This window comes from Sciurus carolinensis, chromosome 6 (genome assembly GCF_902686445.1).
Source record: "Sciurus carolinensis chromosome 6, mSciCar1.2, whole genome shotgun sequence".
NCBI lineage: Eukaryota > Metazoa > Chordata > Mammalia > Rodentia > Sciuridae > Sciurus > Sciurus carolinensis.
The window spans coordinates 101,576,855-101,595,042 of NC_062218.1; the positions used below are offsets into that span (position 1 = coordinate 101,576,855).

General features: G+C 38.6%; 1 protein-coding gene across 5 annotated transcripts in view; it reads right to left on the reverse strand.

Annotated features, from left to right (window-relative positions):
- The window catches only part of Nr3c1 (nuclear receptor subfamily 3 group C member 1), a 107,614-nt gene extending 89,751 nt beyond the window's left edge, over positions 1-17,863 (reverse strand). Inside the window, exons 1-2 of one of the 5 annotated variants that reach the window (XM_047554941.1) lie at positions 17,651-17,863; positions 12,249-13,442 (exon numbers count right to left, since the gene is read on the reverse strand). In XM_047554941.1, the coding sequence (XP_047410897.1) occupies positions 12,249-13,429 (1,181 nt within the window). In that variant the 5' untranslated portion in view covers positions 13,430-13,442; positions 17,651-17,863. Of the gene's footprint in view, positions 1-12,248; positions 13,443-15,754; positions 16,449-16,491; positions 16,734-16,879; positions 16,991-17,650 lie in introns of those variants that run through there. The other 4 variants (XM_047554939.1, XM_047554942.1, XM_047554938.1 and 1 more) reach the window with 4 other exon arrangements.
- Positions 17,864-18,188: the final 325 nt, after the last annotated feature.

Consider the following 18,188-nt stretch of genomic DNA (forward strand, 5'->3'; position numbering starts at 1 on the left):
TGATTTCCATGCCATTTTGTTTATTGTAATCAACCTGTATTTAATGAAGTCTTACTATGTGCTAGATACTCTTCTAGAGGCTGGCATACAGGAGTAAGCAAGGCAAACCTTTATCATTGCTGTCACGGAGTTTACATTGTAGCAGGGGAACAGAAAAGATACAATGAGATATACAATGTGGAGGGTAAGAGAATAATATGTGAAAGATGTTACTATTTTAGGTAAAGCAGCCAGAGGTCTTTCTTATGCAGCTGCCATTTAAAGTAGAGACCGGAAGAAAGTTAGAGAATCAATCATGTAGATATCCAGGAAAAACATTCCAGTCAGTTTCCTCCGGCTCAGACTTATGCATTGAAGATCCTAGAAAAAGGACTATGTTTCTCTTAGAGAAGAAAGAAGATATTCTGGGGCTGGGGTTGTGGCTCAGAGGTACAGTGCTCACCTAGTGCGCGTGAGGCCCTGGGTTCGATCCTCAGCACCATCTTATACCTCTGGTATATAACCTGATGTGGAAATCCTGTTTTTTCCTTGTCTCATGTAGTATAGTATTTCAGATAACATGCACAGTATTACTTTCTTCCATGTGACTTCAGTCTCCCGTTGGCTCATTATTTGTGTGTGTAAACAGTACTTTTATTAAATAATGATAATGATAATAATAATACCTAACTGTAATAAAAATTGTTATTTATCATAAATATAAGACAAAATGTATCTTGGGGTCAATCCATTATTTAGAATTAAATAATCCTGATTTCATCCAAATGTGGAAAATTCATAACTATGGAAATATTTGGCAAAAAAAAATGTTGAAAAGATAAATGGTAGAATATTTTTCTCAATTTTTGAAACTCGCTTTGTTTTTAATTTTTTATTTTTACAGACTGCATTTTGATTCATTGTACACAAATGAGGTACAACTTTTCATTTCTATGATTGTACACAATGTAGATTCACAACATTCATGTAATCATACATGTACATAGGGTAAAAATGTCTGTCTCAGTCCACTGTATTTCCTTCCCCCATCCTCTCCCACCCCATTTTCCTCTACATCATCCAAAGTTCCTCCATTCTTCTTTTGTCCCCCTGACACTCCCCATCATTATGTATAATCATCCACTCATCATTTGGCCTTTGGTTTTTTGGGTTTGGCCTATTTCACTTAGCATGATATTCTCCAACTTCTTCCATTTACCAGCAAATGCCACTGGCTCATTTTTAACTAGTTGGTTCATTGCTAATTCATCAAATCAGTTCATTCTTTCCACCTTTCCCTCTTTTGTCTAGGATTCCTTGTTACCTCCTTTTCTTATCTCAATAGGTGAATCCAATCTCATTTCCCACTCAACCACACATTTTGTTCCCATAAGTTATGCCTTCCCAGGAAAAAGCTTGAGAACCCAGAGTGCACATTCAAAAAGCAAATTGGGAGGAAGATAAAATGGGTATGGAGACCAACAGACTGCTCTCTGTGAGGCTGGTGATTCTTATCTTTTTTTATCTCTGTATGCCTGGAGTCTAGTTTGGTAAGTGCTGCTGCAAGTGTAACTGGAAGGACCTTTGAGATCATCTAGTTAGCCTCCCACTCCACCCACCTCAAGAATTCCTTTCCTAGAATGTCTTTGTAGCTTTCCCACTTTCTGACACAATAATGTAGATGGGCTGCTTACATATTTCCCAGTGTCTACACAGAAGCACTTAGGGGTACAGAAGGCAAATTCAGTCAGTCACCAGAACAGAAATTTAGAATTTTCATTTCCTTTTTTCATGGGTGTCTGACTTTTCCCTAATAGAAAAATCAGCCACCATAATAGAAAAATCTACCACTTCTCTTACCTAACAGAACAAAACCAGGAGAGACAAGGCTCATAATAAGAGTAGAAAAAGTAAAACTAGAGTTATCAGTAAAGCACATCTGCCATGTTGTGATGGCTCTATATCCCTCTTTCTTGGCCACTGAAAATAATTGATCTTTTTAGGTTTTTAGGGGGGAAAGTATTTGAGAAAATAGGATGTTTTAGTATAAACATAAAAAAACCTAAAATTATTTAACAGGCTATTTTCACCAAGAAATTCTCTCCAAGAATTTCAACACTAACACAATGGTTATAAAAGTATATCCTACATTTGATAGTACTGCATGTATTTTCATAATTTCAAAGGCTGGGGACTGGGGTTGCAGCTTAATGGTAGAGCACTTGCCTAGCACGCATGGGGCACTGGGTTCTATACTCACACCACATAAAAATAAATAAAATAAAGGTATTGTTTCTTCTTTATCTCTGTATGTATGCCCAGAGTCTACTTAGGTAACTAGACTACAACTAAAAAGATTAATAATAACAATAATAATAATAATTTCAAAGGCTAGGTTCTACTCATCCTAGCATTTTGTGAATATTAAACAGAGAAATGAATTAGAAAATAGTATTAACAACTAAAATTCTTGATTTTTTTAAAGTACTGTCAGTAAAAGCAAAATTTTCTTTTCCGGTTATGAGGGATAAAAGTAGAAAATAGGCTGGGGATGTAGCTTAGTGGTAGAGCACTTGCCTAGCATGCATGAGACCCTGGGTTCAGTACCCAGCACTGCAAAAGAAGAAAAAGAGTAGAATATAATGAATTTTATAATGTAGCAATAACTATTTTTATAATGGTAAATAATTTTAGCATACTTGAGTAGTTCTTGCCATAATTATTGTCAAATAGTCAATTCCCTTATACACTGAGGAACTGGAATGAGAAACTAAACTGCTTTGGAGACTGTTCTAGGAATTCACACATTTACTCTGTATCTGTTATCACCGAATTCCCTTTAAGTCCAAGTAAAAGGTAGGCCCATCTTACTTGAACATAAACACTTATGGGGAAAAGAAGTCAGGCTTAGAAGTGAGTATTCTTTTATTTTTTTCTGTACTATGTTAAGAAAGGGGAATCTATATAAGCTGTTCGCATAAAGTTCCTTGCTACTTAAAGCACACACCAGAACTTAACCACCTAGCATCATCCATTTCCAAGTAGTCACCCTGCAATACTATGCACCTAACTAGAGGCATATGCAAAACAGAATTAAACATATTCTGTAGAAATGTCTACATGGATTCTTTTAAATTACCTACAACAAAAACAAATGTTATAATTCAAGAGAGGATTAAATTTCTGGAAATATTCAACTCATTTGGATTTACATAAATAAGGTAAATGATCAAGCTAAGGAATAAACACATTTTATGATTAAGTAAAAACACTTAGGTGTTACTGTAGTGTAATGAGTTTGATTTTCTTTCATGGCCTACAAGGTGTCTCTGCAGAAAATTTCAAAAGAGGAATAATATACAAAGTCTCCCAAAAAAAAAAAAAAAAAAAAATCAATTGATATTATAATCACACTGTCCTTAATAAAGCCAGCTGGATTCCAGATGACAAATTTCACATAATGTTGTAATTAAAACTTTTAAAGTTTCCATCTACAAACTTATATTGTCTTACATTGGTATGTTTAATCATCTAAACTGCCATTTGTTTCTGTATGTGCCTCTGTTTTATATTTATATATATGTATATGAATTTGATATTTGGCTTAATTCATTGAATTTATCTTACTTAAGATTTTTTTTTAACCACTTGATTCATTTTTTTAAAAAAAGTTAGAAAATACAGTCAAAGACTTTATAATCATCCCAAAATTATGCACTAAGGACAAATTTTACTATTCAGTATATTCAGAAGATCTTTTGCACACAGCTTTGCTAAATAAATTTGAAAAATTTTAAAGTTGATAACTTCACTTTAAGACATACTAGTTTCTTAGTGACAATCTTTGCATTAATATGTAACAACAAAATCCACTGAAAAGCTCTGAAAGAACTACCAAAAAACCAAAACTGAAAATAAATAATGTGTGTGGAGGAGTGTAAAAGATAATTATCTTGGCACTTTCAGTCTTTAAATACACAGCAGTCTTCATGAAAAATATCCATGACCCTTAGAGGATTACACATTAAAGACACTAAAAAGTTTCCTAGTGCTTGATAATAGGAAATACCTATACCACAGACATAGATAGCAGAACTGAGCCAGTGAGGGTCATGCTGGTTTGAGCTAAGTGGACTTGGCAGAGCTTTAAAAATTCCATCTTGCATTTTTATAAATGCTTTTTAAATTTTCAAAGTAAACACACTATCAGGCAAGAATGCTGGGTGCTCTGTTTTACAGAAGTTGGAACTGATGGCAATAAGTGATTATACAAATATATGCAGAAGCTTGATCACATTTCTCTTTTAAAAACTGTATTTAAAGATTCACAGTTGACAAAAATTATTGAAGGGTACAAGAGGAATTTTGAACATACCAAATATTAACTATTTCCTTTTGGATCAGTATTAAGATTTAATGGGTAAGATTCTTTTCTCTTTAAATGTCTAACATTTCTCCACCTGTAAAATTAAGGCAAGTAACAGCTGCCTTCTGTCCTACATGGATATAGACAGAATCAGGAACTTAATACAAAAACCAGAATACAAACTTTATCCTTGAGTTAAAGAGTTTTAAATGAGATGCATGCATGAGAAATGTTTAGCATAGTGCTTCCACATAATTAATAATCACTATAACAAAAAAAGTTAATAAAATATAAAGGAAATATACACTGTATTCTTTAAAACTCTAAACTACTCAAAGTAACTTTTATAAAACACCTGCCCAGTCTTTTTTTTTTTTTTTTAAGTTGTAGATGGACACAATACCTTTGTTTAATTTCTTTATTTTTATGCGGTGCTGAGGATCGAACCCAGTATCTTACACATGCCAGGCAAGTGCTCTATCTACCACTGAGCTACAACACCAGCTGCCCATTCTTATTATGTCAATTAACTATTTGTTTCCGATCTCTAGAACAGGCCCAGATGTTAAAAGAAGCCTCCTGGGGAGCTTAGATAACTGAGAACCTGGTTGTATCACCAATTATTTTTTGTAGTCTTTCCTTAAATATTTCTATGGATTTCAGTTTCTTGTCTGAAAAAATGAGGGGGTGGGAATAGATGAGCACTCCAACCATTTTAAACTGTAATCTAAAATGGCAACTAAGACATAAAACAGGCTGGGAGAATCCAGAAGCCCCAGCTTTTGAGCTCTAAGTGTAGTGATATTTATGTTTTATTTTGTATGGACTACCAACTGCATTATTTTAAAAATTCTTTCAGAAATACCAAATCTGTGAGTTTTTTTCGCGTGCTTTATAATGTATAAAGAAAATGTCAAAGAATGAACTTTAGTGTATCATTCCCTACTCCAGTCCTTCACCAAACTTGACAGGTTTAAGAAGATTGTAGAATTTCAGAGACACGTGCACAATTTGAAAACAACTACACAGCTGTAAAGAACTCTTTTTTTTTTTTTTTTTTTAAACTCCAAATCACCGTACTACCCAAGATCATATACTGGTTCAGCCCAGCCAGGTCTTTTTGTTTTTAGTTTATTATTTTTCTACTATTTCTGTAATTGAAATATCAAATTCAAATTGTTGAGAAGGAATCTGAGGAGGGATATAAAGGACCAAATTTTGCATCCTAAAATAAGGAAACTTTATTCTTAATTACAAACAAAAATTAAAACAGTAACATAAAACAGTATCCATAACAAATGGTTGGTAGAGCTTTAAAGTTCAGCATGTGACAATCATAAGGTCCTAAGTCATAGCATTGCCCAAATCAGCATGAAATAATAAATCATGTACTAAATTAGATATCATTTCACAATAGCTTTCAAAATTGGCTATCAAATATACTTTCATAATAGCCATGGCTAAATATTATTATGGAGAATTTTAAAATCAACTAGAATTAGGTTAGTTTTATTACAAAAGAAATAATATTACAACAAACTGTGTCTTAAACATTGGATACTTAAATGAACTCCTGAATTATTGATTACAAAAATTAAAATTCAAGATAAAATAATGTGTAAATATCTATAACTAATCATAAAACATTTTTCCTCTCTTTATATATACATTTTTGGTGCCCTATAGTATGAATGGAAAAAAATTCTAAAGAGGAACTTCCACTAAACTTGCTGTATTATAAACACCTATTGAAGCTTGCTAAAAAGAAACAGTATTTTAAAGCACTCAAAATTAATAGTTGGTAACTCGGAACAAGTATGCTTAAGTATGCATCCTTAAAGCTATTTACATTTAAACTAGCCCAGAGAAAAAATTAAGGGATGACACACTTTCATTCAACATAACTGGCTGTAAGAACTCTATTGTAATATAAATACTTTAAATGACTAGTCCTTGCGGAACCCCACAATTTATTCTGTATATTTGCCATTAAGAATTTAATTTCCTCAATGTCAGCAGAAAAATACATAACCCATAGACATATATCACCAAAGAAAAAGTTTGCAATCCAATTAACAATGTTTCATAAAAGTGTACTATTAAATATTAAATGGTTACATTAACCTAAGACATGATTATTTCTACTGTTCAAATCATTAGATTTTCATTAAATAGTAGCTTAAATAACAATGAGACAAATATGAACCTGATCTTAGCAGAACCTAATAGGAAGTAAAATGTTTATTCTGTTCTTATTTTGGTACTAAAGCATAGCAAGAAGGGCAAAATAACTTAATAAGCAACTAGGGCTATACTGCCACAATTAGCTTTACATTTCCACTTCATGAAAGAAATAATTGTAATTCCAGTTGGTACATTCCTGTTATAAGTGCAGTCCCAAATTACTCTCTCATTACTCTCTTCTTTTTCTGCAGGCAGGGGGGGTGGGGGAGATACAAGAGATTGAATCAGGGACTCTCATCCCCTAAGCCACATCCCCAGCCCTTTTTATTTTTTATATTTTGAGACCATGTCTTGCTAAATTGCTGAGGTTGGCTTTGAACTTGTGATCCCTCTGCCTCAGCTTCCCAAACCACTGGGATTATAGGTGTATTCCCAAATGGCCCAAATTGCTCTCTTCTCAAACCTCTAAATTCATAACAGTATATACAAATAGGTAGTTTTCAGAACTGTTCTTGATATTTCTAAACTTGTCTCTACTATTCCATAACTCTGTTACTGCTGCTCCTTTGCCCCTCCCCCACTGGGGAATTGAAACCACTGTCTACAACTAAGATGTTATCAATTTTTTAAAGTATGTAAAGTGAAAAAACTATCAACATTACAAATTATATACTAATCTAGTTAAGCACAGATGATAACACACCATTCAAAGGGAAGGGAACACTTAATAGATCTTTAAAAAAAAAAAAAAACCCAGGACTGGGGAGATAACTCAGTCGGTAGAGTGCTTGCCTTGCATGCACAAGGACCTGGGTTCGATCCCCAGCACCGCAAAAAAAAAAAAAAAAAAAAAAAAACCAAAGTTCTCCTCAGTTCTCTGAAGCTACAGAAATAACATATGGGATTTAAAACCCTTTTGTAAAGGTCACTAAGTAATTCATTTTCCAGTTTTAGCTTAATTTAACAAAATATTTCTTGAAAACTTTTCCTGTAACAGGATTCACCAATATATATTTTCCATGATTCAGAAATATTTAGAACCAAGTGCCCATTAATTTGGTAAATACCTATAAGTACTGCATTATACAATTACTTTTGATGAAAATGTTAGCAGGATAGCCTTAGAAGTAATACTATTCAACACAAGCCTATGTTGTCCACTTAAATCACTCACACAGTAGAACATAAGAACTCACTACTAACTAAAACTAGGTGTAATCACTGAAGAAAATAAGTATTTTAAGAATTATGCCCCAGACCAACTCTAAATGTAATAAAAATTAAAATTTCATAACATACCTAGGCTGTTTCAATCACCTAAAGGTCAGAGTAGATTAAGACTTATATAACTATGACAAATTAATGCAGATACTCTCATCTTTTATATTAGGCATTCGTGTCTAATATACCATTTTGCTCTAATCTCTCTTTCACTCAAATATCGAAAGCCCATGAAGTGATCTTTTTAAAAATGTAATATTTTTATTTATTTATTTATTTTATTTTGAATATTCATGTATATTTTCATATATATATTCCCATATGTGTTTATATACATTCATATATATATATATGAATATACCCTAATGGCAACCAGATTCCTGCTCATACATTTTCATATATATTCAGTTACTGAATCATAAACTAAAACTAAAACAAATTGTAAACATTCATCTCAAAAGAAAAATAACTATATACAAATTTATATCCATTTAAATATTTTCATGGATATTTTTACATATATATATTTGTATTCCTATATATGGATAAAAATGTTCAATCCCTAAACTAACCCTATTTTTCTACATTAGTCCTATACCTACCAATGCACTTCAGAGAAACCTCTATACATATAAACCATAAAATTTTACATGAATGTACCTATGAACTTGGGGATATAAGCTCATAAAAGCCCATAAAGTGATCTTTAATCACATATAAATTTTACTATTAATATAATTTGCATTTATTCTACATTTTTGCAAGGTATGTTTCAGAATAAGTCTTTTCGCAAAATTTATAAACATTTAATAATATACTGAAAGTAACCAGACTAAAATATCTGTAACGCAGACAAAAATAAGATAGCATTAGAAATATGTTAATGTTATCAATTAAAAAAAATATACAGGGAATATCCAGAGAAACATCACAAGAAGTAATTTCCAACTAAATTGACACACCTAAATACATAATGTGTTTAAAAAAATCAATCATACAGTCATGACAAGGTATAGATTTTTCTACAAAGTTAAAAAGAATCTATCATAAAGCTAACAATAAACGATAAATACCCCAAAGCGGACCACTTATAGAAATTACTTTATATGAATGACTATCAAAAATACCAAGCCAATAAAAAAAAAAGACACTCAAACACTCATTTTCGAAACCTTTGAAAGAAAGAAAAAAATATTTTAAAAAATCCATTGAAAAGAGAGTGAATTACAGGCAAAACAAAATCTCTTCTCTATGCTTCCTCCCTTTTTCAGAAAACCTTTGACTTGATGTTAATAAGAAAAGTGAGAATGGGACAGGATTTGCCTCACTCATTCTGTGTTTGTTACAGGTCTTCAATTTAATTACTTTTATAAAATCAGACAGATATGATTAATGAGAGACATTCCAATTTTACAAGTTTTAGTAGCTTCATTAAGTGCCAACCATCAGAGCCCTAGACTTTTACCTAAAACTGAATCTACAAGTTCATCCTGATTAATTCTATCTCTTTAATAATCCTACTCTTCAAGAAATGGTCTCGACTTTTTAACACTAATATTTCAACATCATCCCAATATAAAAGCTTTAATTCCTAAAACCATCTACTTCTCTGGCTCTTTTCCAGCAATTTCACCATTAATGCTGAGGTAAAACAATGTTGAAAAACATGCTATGCAGAAATGTGCCTTCATCATTGTTATGTTTATGCTATTTTTAAAGAAAGCATATTAAAAGAGTTAACTCATTTTACTTAAGAATGAGGCCAATCATCAGTTAACGTTTCTCCTTTTATTATCAATGAACTTTAACCTTAAAAAGAAAATGCTTTTCTATGCTCAATCACAATATTTGTAATTTTATTTAATATGCTAACTCCACGTTAAAATGCAATGACATATCTAGAGGATTTGCCTTGTCCCCCAAACAGAATATAAGGCATTTTTTTAAGCATTCTGAAAGAAAGTAATTTTAGGTAGCAGTTTTTAAAAGTCAAATTGCAATGTTTTCTGCTTTTTAAACTAGAAAGAATAGAAGTGAAATTATTAGTTATTAATATTTTTATATCTAAAGTCAGAATGTCAGTATTCAATCCAGTTGTGGCTTCAACATGTTGATTTAGTTGCTGACCGCTCAGGTTACTTATTGGTCATAGCTAATGTTTGACTAGAGCCATGTAATATGTAGAGAAAACAACCAATTTGAGTTTTATCATGGTTGTTGTTTGGAAACAATAGACTAATTCAATGATGGTTAGAAAAGAAACACTGTTTCAATTTACTTGGGTGAAGCTTTGTTCTGGGTAATCCTAAATTTCCAGTGCTAAATTAATGTTATAAGGTATCAGATTTTCGAATATTACCAGATGATCCTGTATTAAAGCATTCTGTCTTTTTCTTAGGATACAGACTAGTGATTACCATTCCAAATCACACATCAGCATAAAAATGATAATTTCACCAGGTATTAAAGAACTTATAAACTGCCACATCATCATAGTTCTGCCTACCTCTCTAAAGTTATTATGAGGCTCAAATTAAAAATATGTGGAGACACTTTATATGTCATAAAGTACTATAAAAGTATCAAAATTATCTTTAATGATTTAAGGGTAACCTATGTTCAGCTAACAATTATTCTGCATATCCCAGATTTTATAAGTTGTAATGAAATTTCAGTGAATGGAAATTAACTTTTGTTCCATGTGGTTCCCCCACCCTCTTATAGTAAGAAAATGAAAACAACACTATGATGATTATCAGGACAAAGAGTTTCCTAAATGTATTATTTTTCTTTGTATAATTACATGTTTTATAAATCTATTTAATAGCTTCCTACAGATAGCTTAGTCAAATTAGCTGTGCTTACTCTTATAAGAAAATCAAGCACATAAAATTCACTTTCAAAAATTTGAGATTGAAAAGTTTTAAACAGCATGTCCTAACATTTGAAGCAAAAGCATATGCAAGAATCAAAACTTACTAGAAACATTTTAAACTTTCAAGTCATAAAGACAATTAAAAAGGTGAAGTCGTGTTCATCTAAATAAAAGATAACTATTGAATAATGGATTAGTAGGTAGTAGTTTGCATTAAGATACAGAACCAAAGTATTTCTTTCCCTCTTGATTTAAAAAACAAAAACAAAAACAAAACTAAGTCTTTCAGAAGAATAGAACAGCCTAAATCTAAATTTTTCCCTAATAAGAAAAGTTTCCTACATAAAGAGAAGAAAAGTCACTCTCTGCTTCTCAATGCAAGGATACCTTTTCACAGGAAAAAAATTTTTAAGAGTTTTAAGTAAAATCCTCAATTAAACTTTACACTCAATGACTAGTTAATAGGAACAATAAACATCACTAACATTTAAGAAAAAACTTGAAATGATTACACACAAATGTCATTGTCTACTGTCTTCTTAAAAAAAAAAAAAGATCAATCAATCTTGTCACTACAATCTACATTTCCCTTCACACCTAGAATGGAAATACAATCTAGCATTTATGTGACTTGAGGATAGGGGTACAGGATAGAGAACGTAACCTACACATACCTTTAAATTTACAACTTTTTTTTCCAATAATTCCCTTTTGATGGACCTTTTTAAGGTAAAGCAGTGTACTTAAAAGTGAGGAAAAAAAATCAAATGATAGCTAAGAACTAAAACTTAACAATTTGGCTATCAGTTATCTGCTTGAGAACTTACAGAAGCATTTGAAAATAAAATTTTGTTTGCGCCATGCTGCTTCCAATTCCTTTCTTAAACTGATCAGCAGAAACAATTTGTCTACTTTAGGTCAGGAACCTAAACTGGGTCTGTGAATAAGACCCATATCTAAAAAATACTATGGTCTGGCACACTGTATAATGCATTGCTTTAGCAATTTCAAAACTCATTCTTCAACAGAAAGGTTCAGTTTGAAGAACAAGACTCAGTACTAATTTTTAACCCTTTACTCTCAAGTAACACTTCACAAAAGTACAAATACAGAAGCACAACTTTTGATTATGTAACTATTAACGGTATTTGAAGAGCATATTCTAAAACAGCTAAATCAATATGTACAACAATTATATTACCAGACATTATACTCCCTTGAATTCACACAATTTTTAATGAAGATACCTGCTACTGAGCAATATAAGTTTACAAGTGAAATTTTCAATACTGGCCCTTGTGATACTGAGTATCACTAATGAAAAACCTAAAATGATTATGTATGGATAACCTAGTTTGTCTACCATGCCTATTTTCAGAAGATCACTTATTCATATGCAAAAACACATCAATTTCTAGAGAACACATGACTAACAAGTGACTTTTTAAATCTACCAACTTATCTGAAATGTACCATTCTTACAAAATAGAAGTGTTAATCTGGCTGGGAATGTAGCTCAGTGATAGAGCACTTGCCTAGCATGCAAAGGGACTGGATTCAATTCCCACAAAAATCCAAAAACAAAACAACAACAACATAAACACAGCAAAGTATTAATCTTACCTTGAATAGCCGTTAGAAAAAACTGAACGACTAGGGAAGTTCATAGTCCCCAAGGAAGTCAGGTTGTCGTCTCCAGATCCTTGGCACCTATTCCAATTTTCTGAACCAACAGGAATTGGTGGAATGACATTAAAAATAGGCTTCTGATCCTGCTGTTGAGAAAGGGATGCTGTATTCATATCATAGTGGTACATCTGTCCTCCAGAGGTACTCACACCATGAACAGAAATGGCAGACATTTTATTACCAATTATATTTGCCCCAGAAAAGCTTGCCTGACAGTAAACTGGGCCCAGTTTCTCTTGCTTAATTACCCCAGGGGTACAGAGTTCAATAAAATCTTCTTTTTCTGTTTTCACTTGGGGCAGTGGTGCACTGTTGGAGCTTGATAAGATCAGATCTCCATTATCCTTAATTTTAGGTTTAGTGTCCGGTAAAATGAGAGGCTTGCAGTCCTCATTCGAATTTCCTTCCGAAGGCAATGGATCATCCTCTTCTGCCAAAGGAGAAAGCAAACAATTTTCATCTATCAACAGGTCTGATCTCCAAGGACTCTCATTCATCTCTTTACTTGGGGATCCAGAAAACTCCAAATCCTGCAAAATGTCAAAGGTGCTTTGGTCTGTGGTATACAGCTTCACATTGCCACCATTGGTACCAGTCTGGCCCTTCCGATTTTGCTGTTCTGAGGACACATCAGAGTGAGCTTTGGGAAACTCCTCTGTGGGGGCAGCAGACACAGAAGCAGATGCTGAACTCTTGGCGTTCTCTGGAACACTAGTCGACCTATTGAGGTTTGCGATACTTTCTTCTAGAAGCCGAAAGTCTGTTTCCCCAGAGGAAAGGCTGATTTGGCCCTGCTGTGGGAATCCCAGGTCATTTCCCATCACTTTTGTTTCTGTCTCTCCCATGTACAGTCCCATTGAGAGTGAAACTGCTTTGGACAGATCCGGCTGTTGGGCATGGCTTACAGAGCCTTTTGAAAAATCAACCAAAAGTCTTTGCTGCTTGGAGTCTGACTGAGAAGCAGCAACCAGTGAAGTCAAAGATGCAGAAACCTTCGCAGTAGCTCCTCCCCTTAGGGTTTTATAGAAGTCCATCACATTTCCCCTCTCTGGACCAAGTACACTGCTGGGAACTTCTTCTCTGCTGGGGGATGTTAATGATTCTTTGGAGTCCATCAGCAAATATCAGCTACAAAAAAGGGCGGAAAATGGGTAACAAGCTATAAAGTCACATTATTTCTGTGATTCGATTAATATGAGACAGCCTATTAAATGATACTTTCAGTTAACTTCGATCAAATTCTTTGTTATCAGAAGAGTAGTTTCTGTGTTCCAGAATAAAAAGTCATGTCCCCTGCTCCCATTCAGTGTGTCACATTTAAAAGTACAATGCGGTTCATTTGCACAGCTGAGGACAAAATTGTATCGAATTAAGCTTGGCTATTCATCCTGCCACTCACTGAAGAACGTGTAGCTTTGTTAATCACCGATATTATAATTCATTACATCTGATTATTCTAAAGGTTCAAATTGATGTCAAAGTATTTAATTTCAAAAAAGATATGATCACTAAAAGTCCTACTTATTTTCAATCAAGGTTGTTTGCTTTTCTGAGAATCAATATATATAACATCAGATAAATACTATGCTAGAACTCTCTATCCCTAATTATTTCCAAGTTCACCTCCTACCAACTACTCACACATCCAACGTTTTTATTACAACCTCCAGGTGAACCATTCATGTTTTATTTGAAAAATAAACAATACTGAACTGCTATCTTCTAACAGGTTGGGAAAAGGTTCTTATTTTTAACCCAAATTTCTGGAGGGATGTACCTGGTCTAATAGTGCCCAACTCCAAATTATATTTTACTTTTTCCAAATTATAGATATATAAATGACTTAAATGTATATGGCCAACTAAAACTTACATTTTAAAAAGAAGAATCAAATAGTAGATTCTCATTACAATTTTAGTTTATTTAAATATGACAAGTAGGGCGATCGACCCTTATACTTCCTAGTAACATCTAGATTAATCTAGACTAAAAGTTAAACTACATTTCTTTTTAAAATTGCTTAAAAACCCTCAGTATGAAATACTATTATATCTCTCAGATTTTTCCTTCGCAATTATCAAAGTACTGAAAAACAGAAAAACCCATAACTAAAATTACATTCACATAAATCCAAGTAAAATAGCATTCAATAAAATGCTCAGAATAATTTTCTTTGCATTCTAAGCTCTCACCTATTCCAAGTCTGACCTTATTCTCAACGAGTTAGATTGCTATTATAAGTAAATATAATTCGGATGTTTTAAAAGGGGGCAAAGATTTTGATAAACACATTTGGGACATTATTGTCAAATCCGGTCCAATCAAAGCTAACTTTTCCTTTACGAAGGCGCTAAGAAGCATAAACGTCACTGGCACTGACTGAAAAGGGGAGTGTGACGAAGGTGGGGAGAGGGGTGGGGACCTGCCACCGCAAAAACCTGCAAGGTAAACTGCGTAGCTCGCCTCCCCTCCGCTGTGTTTATCTGATAACGATCTCTAAACACAAGGTATCAAATGGAACCTAATGAATTTCCATGCCGCTTTTTTGACAGCTGCCTTCAAACCTGAAACCATAACAATACTTCACAAAACGAAATGCTCCCTCAAGCGACATTACCCCCGTTTCAACTGCAAATGACCCGGCCACATTAATCGTCCCCAGTGAACCATACCAGGGGGTCTTAAGTGGTATTACAAGGACGCAATGATCAAGTCCGCAACCCCAAACGTCACTCTAGCACGTGTCAAAAATCTCCAACAAACTCTTACAGTTAGGGGCCACCTAGAAAAGTGGGCTCGAAACGCTGCCGAGCTAAAGCCCGAGTCGGCCGGGGGCGGGGTGGCGCGAGGTTGAGACCTGCGTCCAGACCTGTTGAGCTCTCCGACACGCCCACTTCTGCCAGATAACGCCGGCCCTGGCCGAAGTCTCCGAGTTGCCCGCTGTCAGCCCCCAGCGCGTACTCCCTCGCACCCGCACGCCCGCCAGAAACCAGGCGCACTGGAGCCTGGACAGAAACCCGGGGCGCTCGGGCGGAGAGGAAATATTCTGGAGAGTAGAATTCAGACGCGGCTCAGGGTTCCCCGAGAAAATGGGCGTCCGGCGGACCCCTTGGAGGGAAAAGAAAGAGGGACTTGGTGGGGGGAGGACTTAAAACCCGGGCTGTTGGACGAGGTTCCGCTCGCCGAGCTCAGGTTCTTCCCTCTCGGCCCGGCCAGGGAAAGGCGGTGGAGGGAGAGGAAGAGGCCAGCGCTGTCACCGCGCGCTGCCCTTTCGTCACCGACACCGGCCCTCGCCAGCCCCCACCCCCACTCCCCGAGGCTAATAAAAGTTTGCAGGCTGCCCCGGCGGCCCTTGGGTCGGCCTCCGGCCCCGGGCGACACCTCGGGGGAGCGAGCGAACGCCCGCACCCGCCCCAGCCCCCACCCCGCCCGCCTCTTACCTCTGGCAGAGGCGCCGCTCACCCGCCACCGTCCGCAGCTCCCACCGCAGCCGAGATAAACAACTTAGCGTGTGAAAGCGGGAGGAGCAGGAGAGAATTTTTTTTCTTAAAAAAGGAAGTAAACAGCCGCCCCCTTCTCCATGGGGGGAGGGGAGAGCCCCTATTTCAGAAAGTCTCCCATTTCCCGGCTGACAAGCCAGTCCCCCACCCGCTCCCAGCTCCGGCGCGCGCGTCTTCTGTCCGGCGCCCCGCCGCTCCAGCTGCGGAGTCTCTTTCCACCCACTAGAATGCGTCCCCGACGGGCGGGCGGTGACTCGGGCTCCAGTCACAGATTCGAGCTCGCAAAATGGAGGAGAGGGAGGGAGCGCGGACACACGAAAGGCCGCCCGGCCGCTGCAAGCGAGCGGGACCGAGCGGGGGGCGGGCGGAGGCGGCGCCACAGCGCGCACACACTCGCACACACACGCGCTCCCACTCCACCCCCGGCCGCTCCCCGCCCGAGGGGCCGCGCGGCGGCCGCGGGGAACGGTGCAACCTGTTGGCGACGCTCGGCAACTGCAGGGGCGCCCGCAGCCCTGGCCCCCACGCCCTCCGCGCGGGCCCCGCCACCGCGGCCCCGACGGCGCCTGCACGCCGGCGGCCCCCGGCTTTGGCCCCGCGAAGGAGGTCTGCCGCCCCAGAGCGGGGCTTCTCCTCCCCCACCCAGGAAAAAAGAAAGTGAGGCGGCGGGAGCCGACCTGGTCTCTCAGGGGCAGGCTTAGGAGAGGAGACGAGTTTCTCTAGTTACTCTTCTCGCTGCCTCCTTCCCGCCCCCGCCCAACTCGCGGCTCCGGACCCACTCGGAGCTCGCCCTGTCCCTCCGCTGCAAGCGCCGCCAGCGCCTCTGCGGGTGACAGCGGGCGGGCTAGGGACGCCCGGGCGCGGCCCGCGGCAGAGCCGCGGGGTTGGTGCGCACCGCCGCCCCCGGCCGAGTTGCGCGAAGTGTGTCACTTCCAAAGGGGGTACTGGGTTGCACGGAAACCGTGCTTTGGCGACTTGGCCGCGCTCGAGGCCCGACCGCCCGACACGCCCTCTGGGGAGGCTTAAGGTAGGGGAGGGCAGAGGAGGGGGTCAGCGCATACGTACTCTGGGCCCGGCGGGAGTCGCGTGCTGTAGGTCCCCCGCCCCCGCATCGTCTGGGCTGCCCGTCCGCAGCCGCTGCGCTCTCGCACCCGGAGAGAAGTTGCAAAGCAGAACCCACCCTCCCCCGCGCCCCGACCGTCCCCCACCCTCTTCCCCAGTCTGTGAGGCGGCGGCGGCGGCGGCGGCGGCAGCAGAAGGAGGCGCCGCCTGCCAAGTTCAACCCCCACCCCTCCCTCCCTCCCTCCAGTGCGCTCACACTCGAAGGAAGTTGCAAGCCAAATGCAAAACCTCCGGCAAGCTGAATTTCTCTGCACTTTTAAAATTATGATTAAGGAAAGCAGGGGGTGGCAGGTTTCAAAGCAAGTTGCAGAAGAAATAGTAAGTTGCTGGCGAAGTACGCCCTCCACCCAGCCCAAACTCCTGACCTCTCCTTCCACCCCCCCTTGGGCTCTGGTCCAAGTTCCCGGCAGAGGCCCCTCCCCCGAATCTTGACATTTGCTGCCCTGAAAGCGTCGCTCACTCTTTCGCATTCTGGGGACCCCTGCCCCTCCAAATAAAACAAGACACACGCAGATTTAAAATGTCAGCGTTAAACTCCCTCCAGCTGTTCCCGTTACGTCCTCCCCTCAGAACCAGGGAAACACGTGGCCCGACCCGGAGGAGCGGAGAGGGGCGTGGGACAAGGGTGTCGGATCGGGAAGCCCCCGCCCCCGCCCCCCGCCCCAACTCGCCTTTTCTGGAAGGATAAGGCGATGCCGGGACCCAGCCTCCTACCTTGTGTGGCACATAATTATGAATTTTTTTTTTTTTTTTGACTCTGGTAAGGTTGTGCGGTGTTGCTTTAGGGTGTGGGGAGGTAACTTTTGCACCCCCACAGGTGACAGCACTTGGCAGCTCCTAACAAGATCAGGGGCTGCCGCAGATCCAACTAACCCCTTCCCGGGTCCGCGGCCACAGTCACTCTCTCTCTGGCCGAGCTCCGACTCTGACGGCGTCCGCTTCTGCTCTGACATCTTGGAGGCGATTAGGGAAGCGCATGCCGGAAGCCGCCCACCGCCATCTTGGTAAAGAGCGGTGACGCCAGCCGGTCCCGCGGCCACCATCTTGGCAAAGGTTCTCTATCGTGGCTAACCTAAGTCGCCTTTCCTTGGTTCTAAAGGGTAAATGTTGCCCTGTGCGTTGGGTGCTATATAAGAAATACCTCGGATTTAAGCAGGCCCCTTATCCGGAGCCAATTTATGGGGCAAACTTCCAGGGGCCGCCATCTTGGCAAAGGAAGAGGAGCTTGTCTCCGGGGAAAAAAAGGGAACCA